Source organism: Micromys minutus (assembly GCF_963924665.1).
Source record: "Micromys minutus genome assembly, chromosome: 19".
Lineage (NCBI taxonomy): Eukaryota > Metazoa > Chordata > Mammalia > Rodentia > Muridae > Micromys > Micromys minutus.
Window position 1 is genome coordinate 20,525,230 of NC_137954.1, and position 17,388 is coordinate 20,542,617.

General features: G+C 37.3%; 1 protein-coding gene across 1 annotated transcript in view; it reads left to right on the forward strand.

Moving 5' to 3' along the window:
• SPAG16 (sperm associated antigen 16) overlaps positions 1–17,388 on the forward strand; it is a gene marked incomplete at both ends in the record, with an annotated part of 827,025 nt that overhangs the window by 51,391 nt on the left and 758,246 nt on the right. Inside the window, 2 exons of the mRNA XM_080932901.1 lie at positions 3,218–3,262; positions 4,475–4,584. Of these exons, the coding sequence (XP_080789027.1) occupies positions 3,218–3,262; positions 4,475–4,584 (155 nt within the window). The remainder of the gene's footprint in view (positions 1–3,217; positions 3,263–4,474; positions 4,585–17,388) is intronic.

Below are 17,388 nucleotides of genomic sequence, written 5' to 3' on the forward strand. Positions count from 1 at the left end.
TGCTCTGTAGTAAGCCAAGTATTGCCTGGTTTGGTGCTTACAAATGAGTAGAGACAGTACTCCTCGTCATAGTCCTCACTCAATAGCACAAGGTACTTCTTATGTCATACAGGGTTATTAATGAGTGTTCTCTTAAGTTATTTTTTGTGGCTGCTCAGTATTGTACCTTGAGATGCTCATTTCTTACAATGTATTTGAAAGATGTAATATTACCTCTCAAATAGTGTTTCTAGAACACCAGGGAATTTTTTTTTTTTTTTTTTTGCCATGTGTGATTGGCATCCACAATTTTGCTTGTGGGTATCCTCATCTTAAATATTCTTTAATCATCCATCTGGAATAAGTTTCTTCCATAGTATTTTACAGTTAAATAATTCATTCTTATGCATGTGTTTGCTCTGTAGTGGAGTTGGAGATTGGCAATGTTAGGAGTTAGTAGTTTTGGTTAGAAGAATTTTCAGATTTATCCCAGGACCTGAGCATTTTCAGTTAACATTGGTTGAATGTGTATATACTTAAAAAATTGGTTGATGAATTTAGCATAAGGCATGATAAATCAAATTTCTACAAGTTAATATTGCTTGTCCCCTTATTGTTATAAAATGCTTAGCTTGAAATCATAGATTGCTTAAAATGTTTATTATAGCCATGTAGATTTTGAAACTCTGGGCCACCAGAGAAGACTGTAAGTGTTGACAGTAACAAAAGGCAGAAGATAAGCCTGCAAATGTGCCCACAGGGACATGGAATTTGCTGAATACTTCAGAATGTTACTAAATATGACATGCAGTCTTCCACAAATCCTCAAAGACAGTGATATCTGAGCCTTTATTCATTATACAAATACTCATGTAAAGAAACTGATCTTGTGAAGGGGAGGGGAAGTCTTGTTTATATTATTATGTTAGGAAGCAAAACCACTCTTTTACTATTAGTTTAATGTAAATTCTGCATGTTTAGTCTCAATATATTGATTATTCTAAAATGTACCAGAGTATATATTTTTGGAATTTAATTTTGCATACTGAATATCAAACTTGCAACAATAAATCAGTTCCTTTCCTAGATTCCTGCTTCATTTGTTCTGGTCCTCATTTGCTTGCTCATTTCATGCTTTCTGGTTTCCCTTAGACAGTGATGCTTCATGGGGTCTTAATGTTGTGTGGAATTGGCTCAGATTCCTGTAGGTATCTGTTGGAGAGCTGGCTGTTTCCCCTCCTGCAGTCTCTATCCGGATAAATGTCAAGGCACCAGTCCTTTCCCATGTATAAACCTAGTGAACCTTCAGAGCATCATTGGCAGTTTCATGAAATAAAGAGTATAATACTTCTGTGGTAGCAGCAGTCATTTGGTAAAGATAAATCTTAACTATCTTAAAATTGTAACCATCTTGATAGCTGTGGTCTTTGAGAAGTCAAGACAGTGAAAACCTCCCCATGTCACAAGGATCCGTAACTGGTGCTCTCCCTAACATGTTCCTGAGATTTGGGCTTCCAGTGTCTCTGGGACCCTGACATGCAGCATCACTGAAGGAGGACTGAGACTCCAGTGTTTGGTGCTTGGTGACAAACATTCTCTTCTGTGTTTTCATGCAGTCGTTTTTTAATATTTTATCTGTTTACAAGAACTGCACAGGTTAGGAAACTTAGGAAGGAAATAATATCCCAGCTGCATGTACCTCCTTGCTCTTGCCACCTCTAGTTTCCGTAACCATAGGGTGAGGCACGCTCTCAGTCCTAACATGTAGAAACAGAGGCAGGGGGATCGCAAGTTCTATAGTACTATAGTACTAAAGTACTAAACAGCAAGGCATTTAGTAAAACTAACAAAACCAGCCAACCACCATACCACCCCCGCAGGCCCTCCGCCCAGCCTCTGTTGCCCGAGCCCTTCTATTACTCCTCTGTATGCCCATGTCCCTTGTCTGCTCCCAGATCACATGTAGTATGAGTGCATATTTCCTACTCTCACTTGCTTACTGCCAGATCACTGGGTCAAACTCATGTGGTTGTTGTAACTAAAGCTGCAGCCAACATGGATGTATAGCTGTCTATAGTTCTGATTTAGATTTCTTTGGGAGACGTATTGAATCATTTGGTTCTTTTTATTTTTGAAGAACTTTTTATTTTTTGAAGAACCTTTCACAGGGATTAGTATACTGTCTGGAATAATCTACATTTATCCTCATTTCTTTTCCCTATATGCTCATCCATATTCATATTTGTTAAATTTTTTCCCATATAGCCATCCTTACTAGGGAAAGATAGAATCTCAATGTAGGTTGGATTTGCATTTTACCGATGTCCACAGAGCAGTAGATTATATGTGTGTGTGTGTGTGTGTGTGTGTATGTATATGTGTGAGTAAACTTATAATATACATATACATATATTGCTGACCATCTGTACTGAGTCTTTTGAGAATTTTTCCTTCATTTATTTACTGAATTTTTGTGTACCTTATTATTTAATTTTGAACGCTATATTCTATATAGTACATGCCTGATGCCTTCTTTCTGTGTATTCCCTGTGGCTTCAAACTGCCCATTGTTACCATTGCTGTGCATGAGCATTTTAGCTTTATGCAATTCCATTTGCCAGTTCTCTAAAAATATTAATTATTCTCTCTGTGTGTGCATTCTTAGAAGTCGAAAGACAACTTTGTAGAGTTAGAGCTTCCCTTCTAAGTTAGTTCTTTCTTTCTAAAAATGCAGGTTCCTGGGGTCAAACTTTGGTCACCAGGCTAACATGACCAGCATGTTCATCCTCTGAGTTATCTTCTCACCTTCCTCCGTCTGTCAGTTCACGTTATAATTCACAGGCTTCGGGTTCCTTTTAAAAAGCTCTTGCCTATGTCACCAGAGTCCTTTTCTTCTAGCAATGTCAGGGTTTCATAGTTGTTAAGGTCTTAGATCCACTCTGAACTGATTCTCTACAGAGGGAAGAGACATTAGAGGACATCGAAATCAGCCAGATACTTTTGTCTTTGTCATTTTTTTCTCTCTACAATAAGTCCGGTGCTATAACTTACAGTATTGAGTTGTCTTGTCTGTGGGTGAATATGACCTCATTGGTTATTTTAAATTAGATATAAATGAATTAGATAAGTCATATGTACCTATATTTTTAAGTCAATTAGCTATACAGCACAAGTCATATGTACCTATAATTGTTTATAAAGAGATGTGAATACAGACGTCTTTTTTCTTACTCCTTAGGATCTTTTGAGACTCCTTCTATAACTAGAGAGCCGGGAGACAGAGGTACACACATTGCCATGTGGTCTTACATTCTTCCTACCTGTTTTTAACATCAAGAGGCATAGACAGCAAAATTATGTAACCCTTATAACATTTATTATCTCTTTATAATATTGTCATTTACTATCATTAGTCTTCTGGCCCTATTCAGCTTTGTTTATAAGCATACTGTCTTATGATACTGTAATTTAAATGTGATGCAGTTGAAAACTCTTTACCTTCCTGTGGCTGCCTCACAGTTCCATTTGTTAACCTTCTAGGGTAATACTATTGACAATTTGAGGACCTAAATTTTGGAATCCAACTAAAGCACTTTAGAATGTTATAATATTAGTTTAGTACCTTTAAAATTCAAATACTATTAGGATTTTGGTTAGTATATTTTGGTTATAAACATATTTTTAAGAATGAATGGGGCTGGGCATGTTGATGCATACCTATAATCCTAGCACTCAGGAGGCAGAAGAGGTGGAACTCTGAGTTCAAGACCATTCTGGTTTAGATATAGAGTTAATATTCCAGCCAAGGCTGCACAGTCTGATCCTCTGTCTCTCTCTGTTTCTCTCTCATTTCCTCTGTCCTTCCCTCCCCCACCCGTTTCTTTTTGCCTTTGTCTCTCTTTCAAAATATAGACACAGATACACACACACACACACACACACACACACACACACACACACACAAACATACAGAGGATGCTGGAAAGATTACTATATGTAAGAGCGCTTGTTGATCTTGCAGCAAACATGGGCTCGGTCACACACAGCCCTAATTCTGTTTCCAGGGGATCAGAAGCTTTCTTTGTACTCTGTGGGCCATCAGGAATGTAAATAATCCATATCCGTGTAGACAAAACACTTATACACATAAAATAAATTTAAGAAAGTACTCTTTAAAATAGACATTTAGTGTTTGTGTATATGTTTGTACACATGCACTTGTGAGGCACCATAGAAGTGTGAAGGTAAGAGGACAACTTGTGTGAGGAGTAAGTTCACTCCTTTCACTTTGTGGGCCCTGAAGGTCAAATTCAGGTCAACAGACTTGGTGGCAGCTGTGGGTACACACCGACTTATTCTCCTGAGCCCCATATAATCATATCTTATTCAGATAAATCTTAATTCTTTCATCATACATGAATTAAAGATTCCTGGCATATACACGTTTATTACAATCATATCTTATACAAGTAAATATTTTGCTTTTATCTTGCAGCTGGTCACAGTAGTGAGAAAGAAAACAGTTCAGAGGCCCCCTCTCAGAAAACTCTCTGTGAAGCCAAGGAAGAAAATGGAAATAAAACAAAGATGAAGAAAGATAAAAAGGTATGATGCTTACTTCTGTTACTTACTAGCTGGTATGTAACATTTAGATCTTTACAGAAGAGCAATTCCTACAGCATTAGTTTGTTTCCTTAAAAGGAAGTTTGAGTTTATGACAAGCTCTTTTACAGGGGAAGTAGAGCTTGGGAAACCAGCACTGGCTTCTCACTGACTGGGTCACATAAGCACAGTGGTAAGGGCAGCTTCATGTTCTCAGTGCACTCACCTTGGCTCAGCCAGCAGTCAGCATGCCCGCCCTCGTTCCAACACCTACCTCTGTCCTAAAGGAATGCTTTCTCTTTTCCTGTGGTGTAACAACTTTCCTAGACTTCCTTTAAAATGCATAGAACAGAATTGTCCACCAGTTAAGGATGTATGTGTATATTCAATTCATTTTCTTTGTAATCAGAATAGTAATTAAAATCCTATACAAATGCACAGTCAATGAAATAAAAATGATAAAAAAAAAAAGCAGTGCAAAACATGTTGAGTTGTATTGGGTACCCAAAAAGAGCAATGGAAAGGAATGCTTGGTCATGGTAACCCTCTTCATGTAGATGCATCTTTGCCTGCTAGATAGATTCTTCCACGTGCTATTATGTGCTGAGTGACAATTGGTCCCCCGTATACATACATTCTCATTAGGCTGCCATGCTGGGCTTAGTGACAACGGAGTGAGCCATTTGTAAACTCTTGTTAGACCTTATATTTATAATGCAAGGCTGGCATGTTATCTGACAAAAAACTTTGAAAATACAGAACATAAATTTTTTTTAGCAGTGTACAGTCCATTTTTCTTAGTGATGCATTACCACAATTAAGGAAGTACCGACCTGATAAAACGTTAAGGCCTCAAAGAAGCTGAAGTACGTAAAGTGTATCTCCTTTTCTTCCCTCTATGAACACCTATTTTTATTACTATTTAAATTAGCGTGTATTTATTATTATATAACATCAGGGGAGATTTGTTCCATTTACTTTAAGTAGCTCTTATGGACTCTATTGGAGAAATAAAGACACATTTAGAGAATGCCACTGAATTACATACTGTTAGAATGCATATTCTCGTAACTGGTAGTGCTTGTTCTGTTTCATAGTGTTAATTCTATTTTCTGTAAATTAGTAGGTGAATTCAGTAAAACACCATGATTTCTTACAGAATTAGCTGTTTTGAATGAAGTCATGAAGTCCCAAATGGGCCTAGAAATATGTCTTTAAATGCAGTCACTCTTCGTGCCTCATTAGCTCACACTTAGCGGCCCTTCGTACTTAGTTTCTACCCTGCACTGTTTGCAGTGCCTGTTTTGTTGTCCTGAAGAATCTCTGAGAGTAATTTTCAAAGGATTCTACAGAGATAAATCATCTCAATATTTACATACCTGAAATAGCCTCATTTTGTTTAATATCCATATTCAGATAATAGTTTATCAATTTAAATTAATTCCTCATTTGCATCTAGAGGGAAGAGTCTTGCTGTCTTAGATGCTGCTGCTCTTTGATTGTGTAGTGATTCCCACTTTGTGTGGAAGTGACCGGTGCTGCATGTGATGTGCTGCCTCCCCCCCCGACCCCCTGTCTAACGTGACAGTATTTTGAAAGCTATGGCAGTAATGTTTGCTCATAAACCAGCCGTATTTATATGATTTGAGCGACTTTTAGGCTGATTGGTGAAGTCATTCTTTCATATTTCTAGATAATAATTTATTCTTGGCTTTGTGAGACTAATTAGTCAAGTCTGAGGTCTTAGGTACACAAAGCAGCCTCAGATTAGTGACTTAGAATTAGAAAACTGAGTGTCCAGTTTTATGTTAGACTAAAGCTCTGTGTTTGATGTAGAGTTAAATCTCTGTGGTTTCTGCCAAGGCCTTCTGGGTTCACAGAATACAGAGACAGTGAGGACAGAGATATGATCTCCCCTTTGCTGTTCTTCTGTTTACACTCGTCAGGTTGAAGTTGGAAGAGCAGAGGGATTGAAGAGGAATGGAGAAGTTATGTTTTGAGTTGAACAACTTTGTGGTGTCTTAGAGTTGTTTGGCCTGCTGAAGTGAGGTTATCTCTGTGATGAAATCTTCAGATTCATCTATAAACTCTGAGAAACTGTCCTGTCGCAACACTGCTTGATGGCCTGCCTCTCCATGTTCCTCTTAACCTGTAGCCCAGGTCTCCTTTCTTCCTTGCATCATTCTCCAGCTCAGGCTTTGGTCTTCACTGCCTGTTACAAACTACTCTGGGTCTTAGAGTTCCTGGTGTTACAGTCACGTTGCCATGGGTAAGAGCAGTGTTTGGTTTCCTTATAAGCGAGAGCCTCATCTTGCTGTTCTAGATTGCAGATTAGGAATCATTCCATACTTCTTTCCAAATACAGGCAACAAGCATGAGATGCTCTGCTTGTTGTCCATAGTGTGCATAGTAGGTTCTGAGTATGATTCACATTCCCACGTCTTAGAGAAATAGCCCTCACGCGAGAGCTTCATCTAGAGAGGTTCCTGGTTCTCTTTGTCTAGAGAACAGTTCCCATGTTCTCTAATGCCTTCTATCTTTGATATGCATGAGAACTTTAAAAGAATAAACTCCTTTTAGTAAAGTCCTTAAGTTTTGCAAGAAGCCTGATACCTCTTCTAGAAAGAAAAATATCGTGTTCTTTCTAAAAAAATCATATGGAAACATGCTTGCGAAAATATATGTTTTGGGGAAACTTCTAGTTTAATGTCTGTAGGTTTTTCTATTCCTTTAGGTGTTTTTCATTTTTTAGAAAAGAGTTACATTTCATTTCTATTGCTCACTTGTATCCCTTCTTTCCACTTTTAAATCTGATAAGATGTACAGTTTACCTTCTCAAAACAGTGTTTCATAAGCCTCATCTTAGATTTGCATTTTGATGTATCATTTGAACCTTCTGGTTCTCTATGGGGGGATGACTTCATTCAATTTATCATGATCAACCCCCTGAATTTGTTTTTACTTTGAAAGCTCCGTTATTAATTTTCTAGATTTATTTCTTAATCACCATTGACTCTGTTGCCTTAGAAGCCGAGTAATATGTCAATTGCTGTAATATTTACATGACTCTCACTGTCTTAGGGTTCCTCTTGCAGTAATGAAACACTGTGAACAAAAGAGTTGGGGAGCAAAGTTAGCTTATGCCTCCACATCACTGTTCATCACTGAGGGAATTCGAACAGGGAAGGAACCTCAAGGCTAGAACTGATGCTGAGTCCATGGAGGGGTGCTGCTTATTGGCCTTTTCCCCGTGGCTTGCTCAGATGCTATGTTATAGAACCCAAGGAAATCGTCTCAAGGGTGGCCAGTTTGGCTGTTCTTTCAACAGAGATCATTAATTATGAAAATGCACTGAAGGCTTGCCTAAAGCCCAACACTGTAGAGACATTTTCTCATTTCAGAATCTCTTTTCCCAAATAAGTCTAGCTTGTGCCAAGTTGTCATAAAACTAGTCAGCACACTCCTCAAAGACGTTTGCCTTTAAATGCTGATCTTTTATTTCATTTCCTTTTTAATCTTCCTTCATCTTTAGTTTGTATTTTGTTTTATTTTTTCTTAACTTAGTGATATATTTTGAGAATGGGCATAAATACTTTAGTTTATTAAGCTGCTCACAGTTCATCATTAAAGATGTGGTTTCTTTTTATATTGGATTTTTTTAACTTACATTTCAAATGTTATCCCCTTTCCCAGTTTCCCTTCTGGAATCCCCCTATGTACTCCCCTTCCCCTGCTTCTATGAGAGTATTTCTCCACCTTCCCTCCAATCTTCCTACCCTGGAATTCCCCTAAGCTGTGGTATTAAACCTTCAGAGGACCAAGGATCTCTTGGCCTTTGATGCCAGATAATTCATTCTTTGCTGCATATGCTGCTGGCGCCATGGTTCCTCCATGTGCACTCTTTGATTGGTGGTTTGGTCTCGGGGAACTCTGTGAGGTATGATTGGTTGATATTGTTGTTCCTGTGGAGTTGAAAATCCCTTCAGCTCCTTCAGTCCCTTTTCTAACTCTTCCATTGGGGACCACTGTTCTCAGTTGAATGTTTGTTGAGAGCATCTGACTGTACTTCTCAGGCTCTGGCAGAGCTTCTCAGAAGACATCCATATTAGGCTCCTGTCAGCATGCACTTCTTGTCATCAGCAATAGTGTCTGGGTTTGGTGTCTTATATGGGGTGGATCTCCAGGTGGTACAATCTCTGGATGGTATTCCAAGCTTTTGGCTTAAAATCCACTTATCAGTAAGTGATCATGGTATGTGTTCTTTTGTGACTGGGTTATTTCACTCAGGATATTTTCTAGTTTCATCCATTTTGCCTAAGGGTTTTATGTAGTCATTGTTTTTAATAGCTGAGTAGTACTCTATTGTGTAACTATACCACATTTTCTGTATCCATTCCTCTGTTGAAGGACAACTGGGTTCTTTCCAGTTTCTGGCTAGTATAAATAAGGCTGCTATGAACGCTGCTATGAATATAGTAGAACATTTGTCCTTGTTATATGTTGGAGCATATTTTGGGTATATGCCCAGGAGTGGTATAGCTGGGTCCTCAGGTAGTACTATGTCCAATTTTCTGAGGAACCACCAGTCTTATTTCTAGGGTGGTTATACTTTCAGTTCCACCAACAATGGAGGAGTTTTCGTCTTTCTTCACATTCTTGCCAGTCTCTGCTGTCTCTTAAATTTTTGATCTTAGTTATTCTGACAGATGTGAGGTGAAATCTCAGGGTTGCTTTGATTTGCATTTCCCTGAAGACTAAGGATGTTGAACATTTCTTTAGGTGCTTCTCAGCCATTTAGTATTCCTCAATTTGAATTCTTTGTTTAGCTCTGTCCCCCAGTTTTAACAGGCTTATTTGATTCTTTGGAGTTCTTTATATACATTAGATATTAGCCATCTATCAGAGTAGGATGGGTAAAGATCTTTTCCCAATCCGTTGCTGGTTATTTTGTCCTATTAACAATGTCCTTTGCCTTACAGAAGCTTTACAATTTTATGAGATCCAATTTGTTGATTCTTGATCTTAGAGCATAAGCCATTGGTGTTCTGTTTATTCTTTTGTTTCTGTTTAGTTATATTTTATGAAAGGCAAATGAAATACAGAAATCTGAAGTTTCATTTCAGGACCCACCATGGATTTTGCTTTTTACTCTATGTAATGGTTATTTTACACACAGCGTTCAGAAATATATCTACTAGTAATTGTATCAGTTTTGTCAAATGCAAAGGACAAGCACGACTCATACAAATATATTTTAAATAAGCCTTAGGATTAGAATTTAATTGCTAAATGATTCATCTATTGAAAAAGCACTGTTTCAGATTCCACATTATTTTCTCAAACTAAAAGGAGTACAAGTGTATCAAATCTTTGCCAATATTTTTAAAAACCACGTCCAATTACAAATTAGTTTAAAACTTCTTGAAAATTAATAATCAAATGACTTTTTCCCCATTCTGTAACTATTATCGCTTCAACAACCTTTGAAGAAACACTACTCATAAATTTTGGAGAGTGAAACTACAAAAGGAGACTGTTGCCAGAGCAGACAGTGAACTGTTAGAAAATGCACAGACAGACACGTATCCAGGAGGTACAATGACTAGAGTCCTTATATATCAATGAATCATTCCACAGTATAATCACACGTACTCTTTTAAGTCTATACCAAGTCATGCTGATGCTTTCCCAGTAAGCCATAAACCTTAACTTCTATTAAATTCTGTTCATTTTAATTGTAAACAAAGTACTTGAGCAAAATGCCTTAAACTTTTATAACATGAAGGTGATCTTGTACAAAGCTCAAGTCCAAGTGGGTCAATGGCCTCCACATAGGCATTCATGTTTTAATATGGGAGTTCTGAGATGTGTCTCAGTTTTTCCCTGGGTTTTATAATTCATCTCTACAATCATGATTTGACAGCAATTATGTTTGTCCTTAGTAACTGAGAACAAACAGGAAGAGAAACAGATGGCTCCCAGAGAGCAAACATAATATTCATTTTGATGGCATCTTTCTTTCTATCATGGTGGGAACATTCTTCTCTTTTAACCCATGCATCTTTGTAGATGACATCATTGTACAACTGGGAGGAAATTCCAAGGAATCTAGTGTTAAAAATAATGAGTAAATTAAACAAGTACTTCTGTTTCTGAGGACCATTCATTTCCATGATTGTGAGTAGAACATTTAAGGCTATTGAACTTAAGTAAATGTAATAATTGAGCTTTCAGTGAGATGCTTTTCTGCCCCTTTGAAAGATGAGTGCTAATTCCATCGAATTAGGTCATAGCCATATGTTTTTTTCTACCATATGTATACTTTAGTCAGAAGTTAGTTTCTGAGATTCCATGAGAATAGGTAAGGAACTTTGAAAACACTTGGACTTAACATATATGCACAGTGAACTTGCAACAATGGTTGTAATTCCAGACTACACCTGATCATGGCCATCTCATGAAGTCTATACATTTTCCACTAAAGCCAAACTATCAAGATAAATGGGCACATGAAAGGTATTCTATATTTTTAAACACTCTATGGAAAAAAGCTTTGATTTATACAGTTCCTGCAAACATGTACATTGATTTTTACTTTATTTTTAGGTGTGCCAAGGTCTACAACTTCCAGTGTGACTATTGCACTAACATATATATTTTAAGTATATATAAATATGAAGCACTAGAAAAAATGGCCAAAGCATGTGTGCATAGTTCTACAAAGCTTACTTCTAAACAGAATTTAGTCACAGTATTGTCAATCAAAAAAAAAAAAAAAAAAAAAAAGATTGGCTCCTACAGTGCTGATTCATTGAGGTTGCAAATATTTGCATATATGCTAACACACACACACACACACACACACACACACACACACAGCCATTGAATGCCACAGGAGGACATCTGGTGTTCAACTTTACTTACTTGAGCCAGGGTTTCTCACTAAACTTGGAGCTCTGATTGTAGCTAACTCCAGCCCTCTGTTTCTGGTCACCATGGTACAGGGTTACAGGAGCCTGGATGGCCATGCTAGGGATCCAAACTCAAATTCTCATAGTTGCCTCACATGTACCTTCCTAATCCTAATCCTAGGATCTCTCCAGCCCTAGCACTAGTATACTTTTAAGCTGACTGAAAGAGTGTGCACTGCCCCAAGACAAAGGAATTTAGTACTTTGTTAAGTGAAGGAAAAATGTGTAATTATCTTTACTCACGGGAATCAGGGAAAAGCATCATGAACTGAGTGGAAATAAACTATTAGCCATTGCCCTAATTTGATCCAGTTAAAGAAACACCCTTCATATGACCCAGATAATGTTTCTCTTTACCTGATAAGTGCACATGTCTTATGGGAGAGACCACATGCTCGAGGGTCTCATGGAGGAGACTGCAGTGCTCCACTGTCTCCTGGGAGAGACCATCCAGGCTCACAAGTCTCAAGCAGATGCACACTGCTTCTGCTTCTTTCTGATGGAGGAGAAACAAGCTCACTTGCCAATTCATTGGCTCTGCACTGTTTATCCCTGGACATGTTCATCTGCTGTTGCAGCAATACGTCAGACAGAACATCTGCAGTGTTGGCTGCTATGTTGTTGAATTTTAGTAGTTTACCATTAGATTTCAGGATTGATCTTTTTTTCTCTCTCTCCATAGAGATTAGACAAAGGAATTTTGTGGAAATACCATGGATACCACCATATTTCCATCTCGTATTTAATTTCTGCCAGTTCCTGGCAACCTTCCCAGGGTGTTCTATTTTCCTTGATCAGGGAGAGGACAGTTTTAGAGGTTACCACTTGACATTTGCTCCATACAAATCCTTATCCAGCTGGTCATCAACTAATTTATTATTTTGCAGCTGCCAAATATATTCTTTCAATGATATGAATATCTTTTCATCTCTGAACTCTTTTCTTAAGTTGAATCATTTTATGTGATTTAAATTTTGCTTCAATGAAAATTTTATAAGAATTAGATGTTTTTTTCCAGATAGATTGAAACAGAGGGTACACTGGGGAGGATGCATGGGTAGAAGATAAATGGATGCTTAAATGGTTTACATTTTAAATATTTTATATTTTTTTATTTAATTAAAAATTATTATTCTTTATAGTCCAGTCTTTATCTCCCCCCATCCCTGGTTTGCCCTCTGGCTGTTCCTCATTCTATTCCTCCTCCTCCTCTATCTCCAAGAGGATGTTCCCATGCCGCTACACCCATACTGCCAGGCCTCCTCACTCCCTGGGGTCTCAAGTTTCTCAAGGGTTATTATGTACATCTTTTTTTTTTTTTCACTTAGGCCAGACCAGGCAGTCCTCTGCTATATATGTGTCAGGGGCCTCATATCAACTGAGTAAGGTAACCCAAACCAAAACAATGTATATGGTATTTACTTATAGATAAATGCATATTAGCAAAAAGTTCGGAATACCCACAATACAACTCACAGATCATATGAAGCTTAACAAGAAAGAAGGCCCAAGTAAGGATGCTTCAGTCCCACTTAGAAGGGGGAGGAAATAATAATGGGAGGCAGAAGGAGAAATCTGAGTGTGAGATGGGAGGGGGAAAGTAAAAGGGGGTACAATTAGGTATGAAGGGAGACAAGAGAGAAGCCTACAGGTCCAGGATAAGAAATACAAATTCAGTGTGGGGTTGGAGGTAGGGGGAACCTTTAGGAAGTCCCAAACACTGGGTATGTGAGAGGCTACCAGGGCCCAGTGTGGATGACCTTAGCTAAACTACACAAAAGCAGGGAGACAGAACCTAAAGAGATCTCCTCCAGTAGATAGACATGGCTTCCATTTTAGATATGGGCTCACCCACCCATTTCAAAATTCTTGTCTAAATAAAATGCAGGGACAAAAATAGAGCAGAAATGGAAGGAAAGGCCAACCAGTGACTGGCCCAACTTAGGATCCATTCCATGTATAGGCACCAAACCTGACACTATTTCTGCTGCTATGTTGTGCTGACAGACAGGAGCCTAGCATGACTGTCTTCTGAGAGGACCTACCAGCTGCTGACTGAGATAGAAGCAGATAGAATCAGATTCAAAGCCAAGCATTGAATTGAGATCAAGGACCCTTATGTAAGAGTTAGGGAAAGAACTGAAGGGGATTATAACCCCATAGGAAGACCAACTGTGTCAACTAATCTGAACCTGTGGGAGTTTCCAGAGACTAGGCTACCAACCAAAAAGCATACATGAGCTGATCCCAGGCACCGAGCACATATATAGCAGAGGGTGGCCTTGTATGGCCTCAGTGGGAGAGAATTGTGTAATCCAGTAGAAAATTGGTGCTCCATAGAGGTAGAATGCCATGGTGAGGGCACTCTCACAGAGGAGAAGGGGAGGGGGAGTGAAAGGAAGAACTGTGTGGGAGGACAACATTTTGGATGTAAATAAATAAAAGCATATTATTTATAAGCAGTTATTGAGTGCTTATTGTAAATAGATAATATCATAAGTGCTCAGTAACTGCTTATAAGAAGATCGCCTTTTATGGATTACCTTCCAGCACCATTTGTTACAGATTCTTTTTCTTTCTTCTATATGGCTTTGTCTTCTTTGTCAAAAATCAAGTGTCCATAAGGTTCATGGATTTATTTCTGGATCTTTGATCTATTCCATCAATCGACCTATCTGTCTCTGTATCAATTACATGCAAGTTTTATTACTGTTGTTCTGTAGTACAGCTTAAGGTCAGGGATGGTGATTCATTCAGAAGTTCTCTATTATTCAGAATTGTTTTGGTTTCCTGGCTTGTTTGTTTTTCCATATAAGCCGAGAATTGCTGTTTACATGTCTGTGAAGAATTGTGTTGGAATTTTGATGGAAATTGCATTGAATGTGTAGAATGCTTTGGTAGAATGGCCATTTTCACTATTTAATTTTAATCCTACCAATCTATGAACATGGAAGACTTTTCCATCTTTTAAGGTCTTTTTGATTTCTTTCTATAGGAACTGAAAGTTCTTGTCATACAAATATTTCACTTGCTTGGTTAGAGTTACACCAAGAAATTTTATATTATTTGTGGCTATTGTCAAAGGTTTTGTCTTCCTAATTTCTTTCTCAACCCATTTCTCTTTTGTGTAAAGTGAGGCTACTGATTTCTTTGAGGTAATTTTAAGTCCAGCCATTTTGTTGAAGGTGTTCATCAGCTGTAGGTGTTCTCTGGCAGAATGTTGGGGGTTACTCATGTATATTATAGTATTATCTGTGAATGGTAGTACTTTGATTTCTTCTTTTCCCATTTGTATCCCCTTGATATCCTTTTGTTGTCTTATTGTTCTATCTAGAACTTCAAGTACTATATTGAATAGATATGGGGAGAGTGGGCATCCTTGTCTTGTCCCTGATTTTAGTAGGACTACTTTAAGTCTCTCTCCATTTAAGTTGATGTTGGCTATTGATTTGCTATATATTGCTTTTATTATGTTTAGGTATGTGCCTTGAATTATTGATCTATCCAAGACTTTTCAAACGTGGAGGCATATTAGATTTTGTAAAAGGCTTTTTAGCCTCTAATGAAAGGATCATGTAATTTTTCCCTTTGAGTTTGTTTATATAGTGGATTATATTGAATATTCCCTGCATTTCTGGGAAGAAGCCTTCTTGATGGTGTTGAATACAGTTTTGATCTGTTCTTGGATTGGTTTGTGGAAATTTTATTGAGTATTTTTGCATCTATGTTCATAAGAAAAATTGGTCTGAAGTTTTCCTTCTTTGTTGGTTCTTTGTGTAGTTTAGGTATCAGAGTAACTGTGGCCTAATAGAATGCATTAGCTCGTGTTCTTATGTTTCTATTCTGTGGAATAGTGTGCAGAATATTGGTATTAGATTTGGTGGAATTCTGAACTAAAAGTATCTGGTCCTGTTTTGTTTGTTTGTTTGTTTGGTCTTTTTTTGTTTTGTTTTATTTTTTGTTGGGAGGTTTCTAATGACTGTTTCTATTTTTTTTATGTATTATGGGGCTATTTAAATAGTTTACCTGATCTTGATTTAACTTTAACATGTGGTATCTGTCTAGAAAATCGCCCATTTCATCTATATTTTCCAGTTTTTTAGAATATAGGCTTTCATAGTAAGATCTAAAGATGTTTTTGAATTTCTGTTGTTTTGTATTGCGTTTCATTTCTAATTTTGTTACTTTGAATGCCATCTTTGTGCATTTTAGTTAGTTTGATTAAAGGTTTATCTATCTTGTTGATTCTTTCAAAGCTTGTTCTTGTTGATTCTTTGTATTGTTTTCTTTGTTTGGAATTGCATGATTTCTTCCATGAGCTTGACTCTCTTGCCAGCTACTCCTATTTCTGTGTGTTGTCTTCTTTTAGTTTTAGAGCCTTCAGGTGTGCTGTTAAGTTTCTAGTGTAGGATCTCTCAAATGTCTTTATGAAAGGACTTAGTGCTATGAACATTCCCCTTATCACTGATTTCATTGTGTCCCATAAGTTTGGGTATATTGTACCTTTATTTTCATTAAGTTATAGAAAGTCTTTAATTTCTTTATTTTTTCCCCTGACCAAATTGTCATTGAGTAGAGAATGTCTCAGTTTCCAAGAGTATTTAGGACTTGTTTTTGTTGAAGTTGTTTTTGTTGTTATTGAAGACTAACTTTAGTCCATGGTGATCTTATAGGATACATCAGATTATTTTAATCTTTTTGTATCTGTTGAGGCTTATTTTGTAACCAATTATATGGTTGGTTTTGGAGAAGGTTCTGGGAAGTGCTGACAAGAAGGTATATTCTTTTGTTTTTGGGGTGAAGTGTTCTGTAGATATCTGTTAAATCCATTTGTTTCTTAACCTCTATTAATTTCATTGAGTCTCTGTTTAGTTTCTGTTTCAATGATTTTTCCATTGTTGACAGTGGAGTGTTGAAGTCTCCCACTACTATCATGTGGGGTTCAATGTGTGTTTTAAGCTTTAGTAAAGGATTTTTTTCTTTTTTTTGATGAATGTGATGCACTTGGGGAATAAATGTTCAGAATTGAGACTTCCTCTTCATGAATTTTTTCCTTTGATGATTACAAAGTGTCCTTCTCCATTTATTTTAATTAATTTTGGTCAAACATCTACTTTATTGGATATTAGAATGGCAATTTCAGCATGTTCCCTGGGACTGTTTGCTTGGAAACATTTTTGCAGCCCTTACTCTGAGGTAGTTTCTACCTTTGTTTCTCAGGTGCATTTCCTGTATGCAGTAGAATGATGGATCCTGTAAGTATCCTGTCTGTTACCACTGTGTATTTATGTTGGGTTGTTCGGTCCATTTGTGTTGAGAGATATTAATGAGCAGCAATTGTTCCTGTCCCCCACCCCTAGGACATGGTATTATGTGTGTGTGTGTGTGTGTGTGTGTGTGTGTGTGTGTGTGATTCTTTTCTGTTTTGGTTTGTTATATGATTACTTTCCTGTGTTTTCATGGGTACAGTTCCTTCTTTGTTTTGGAGTTTTCCTTCTGGTAGCCCCTGTAGAACTGGATTAACAGAAAGATACTGTTTAAATTTTATTTTGTTGTGGAATATATTGGTTTCTCCCTCTCTGGTGATAAGGTTTTGTTATATATAGTAGTTTGAGTTGTTATTTGTGGCTCCTCGGGTCTGCAAGACATCTGTTTAGGATCTTCTGGATTTTAGAGTCTCCATTGAGAAGTCACATGTAATTCTGATAGGTTTGCCTTTATATGGTACTTGGCCTTTATCCTTTATAGCACTTAATAGTCTTTCTTTTTTGTGCATTTACTGTTTTAATTATTATATGACAGGAGGTTTTCTTTTCTGGTTCAATCTATTTGGTGT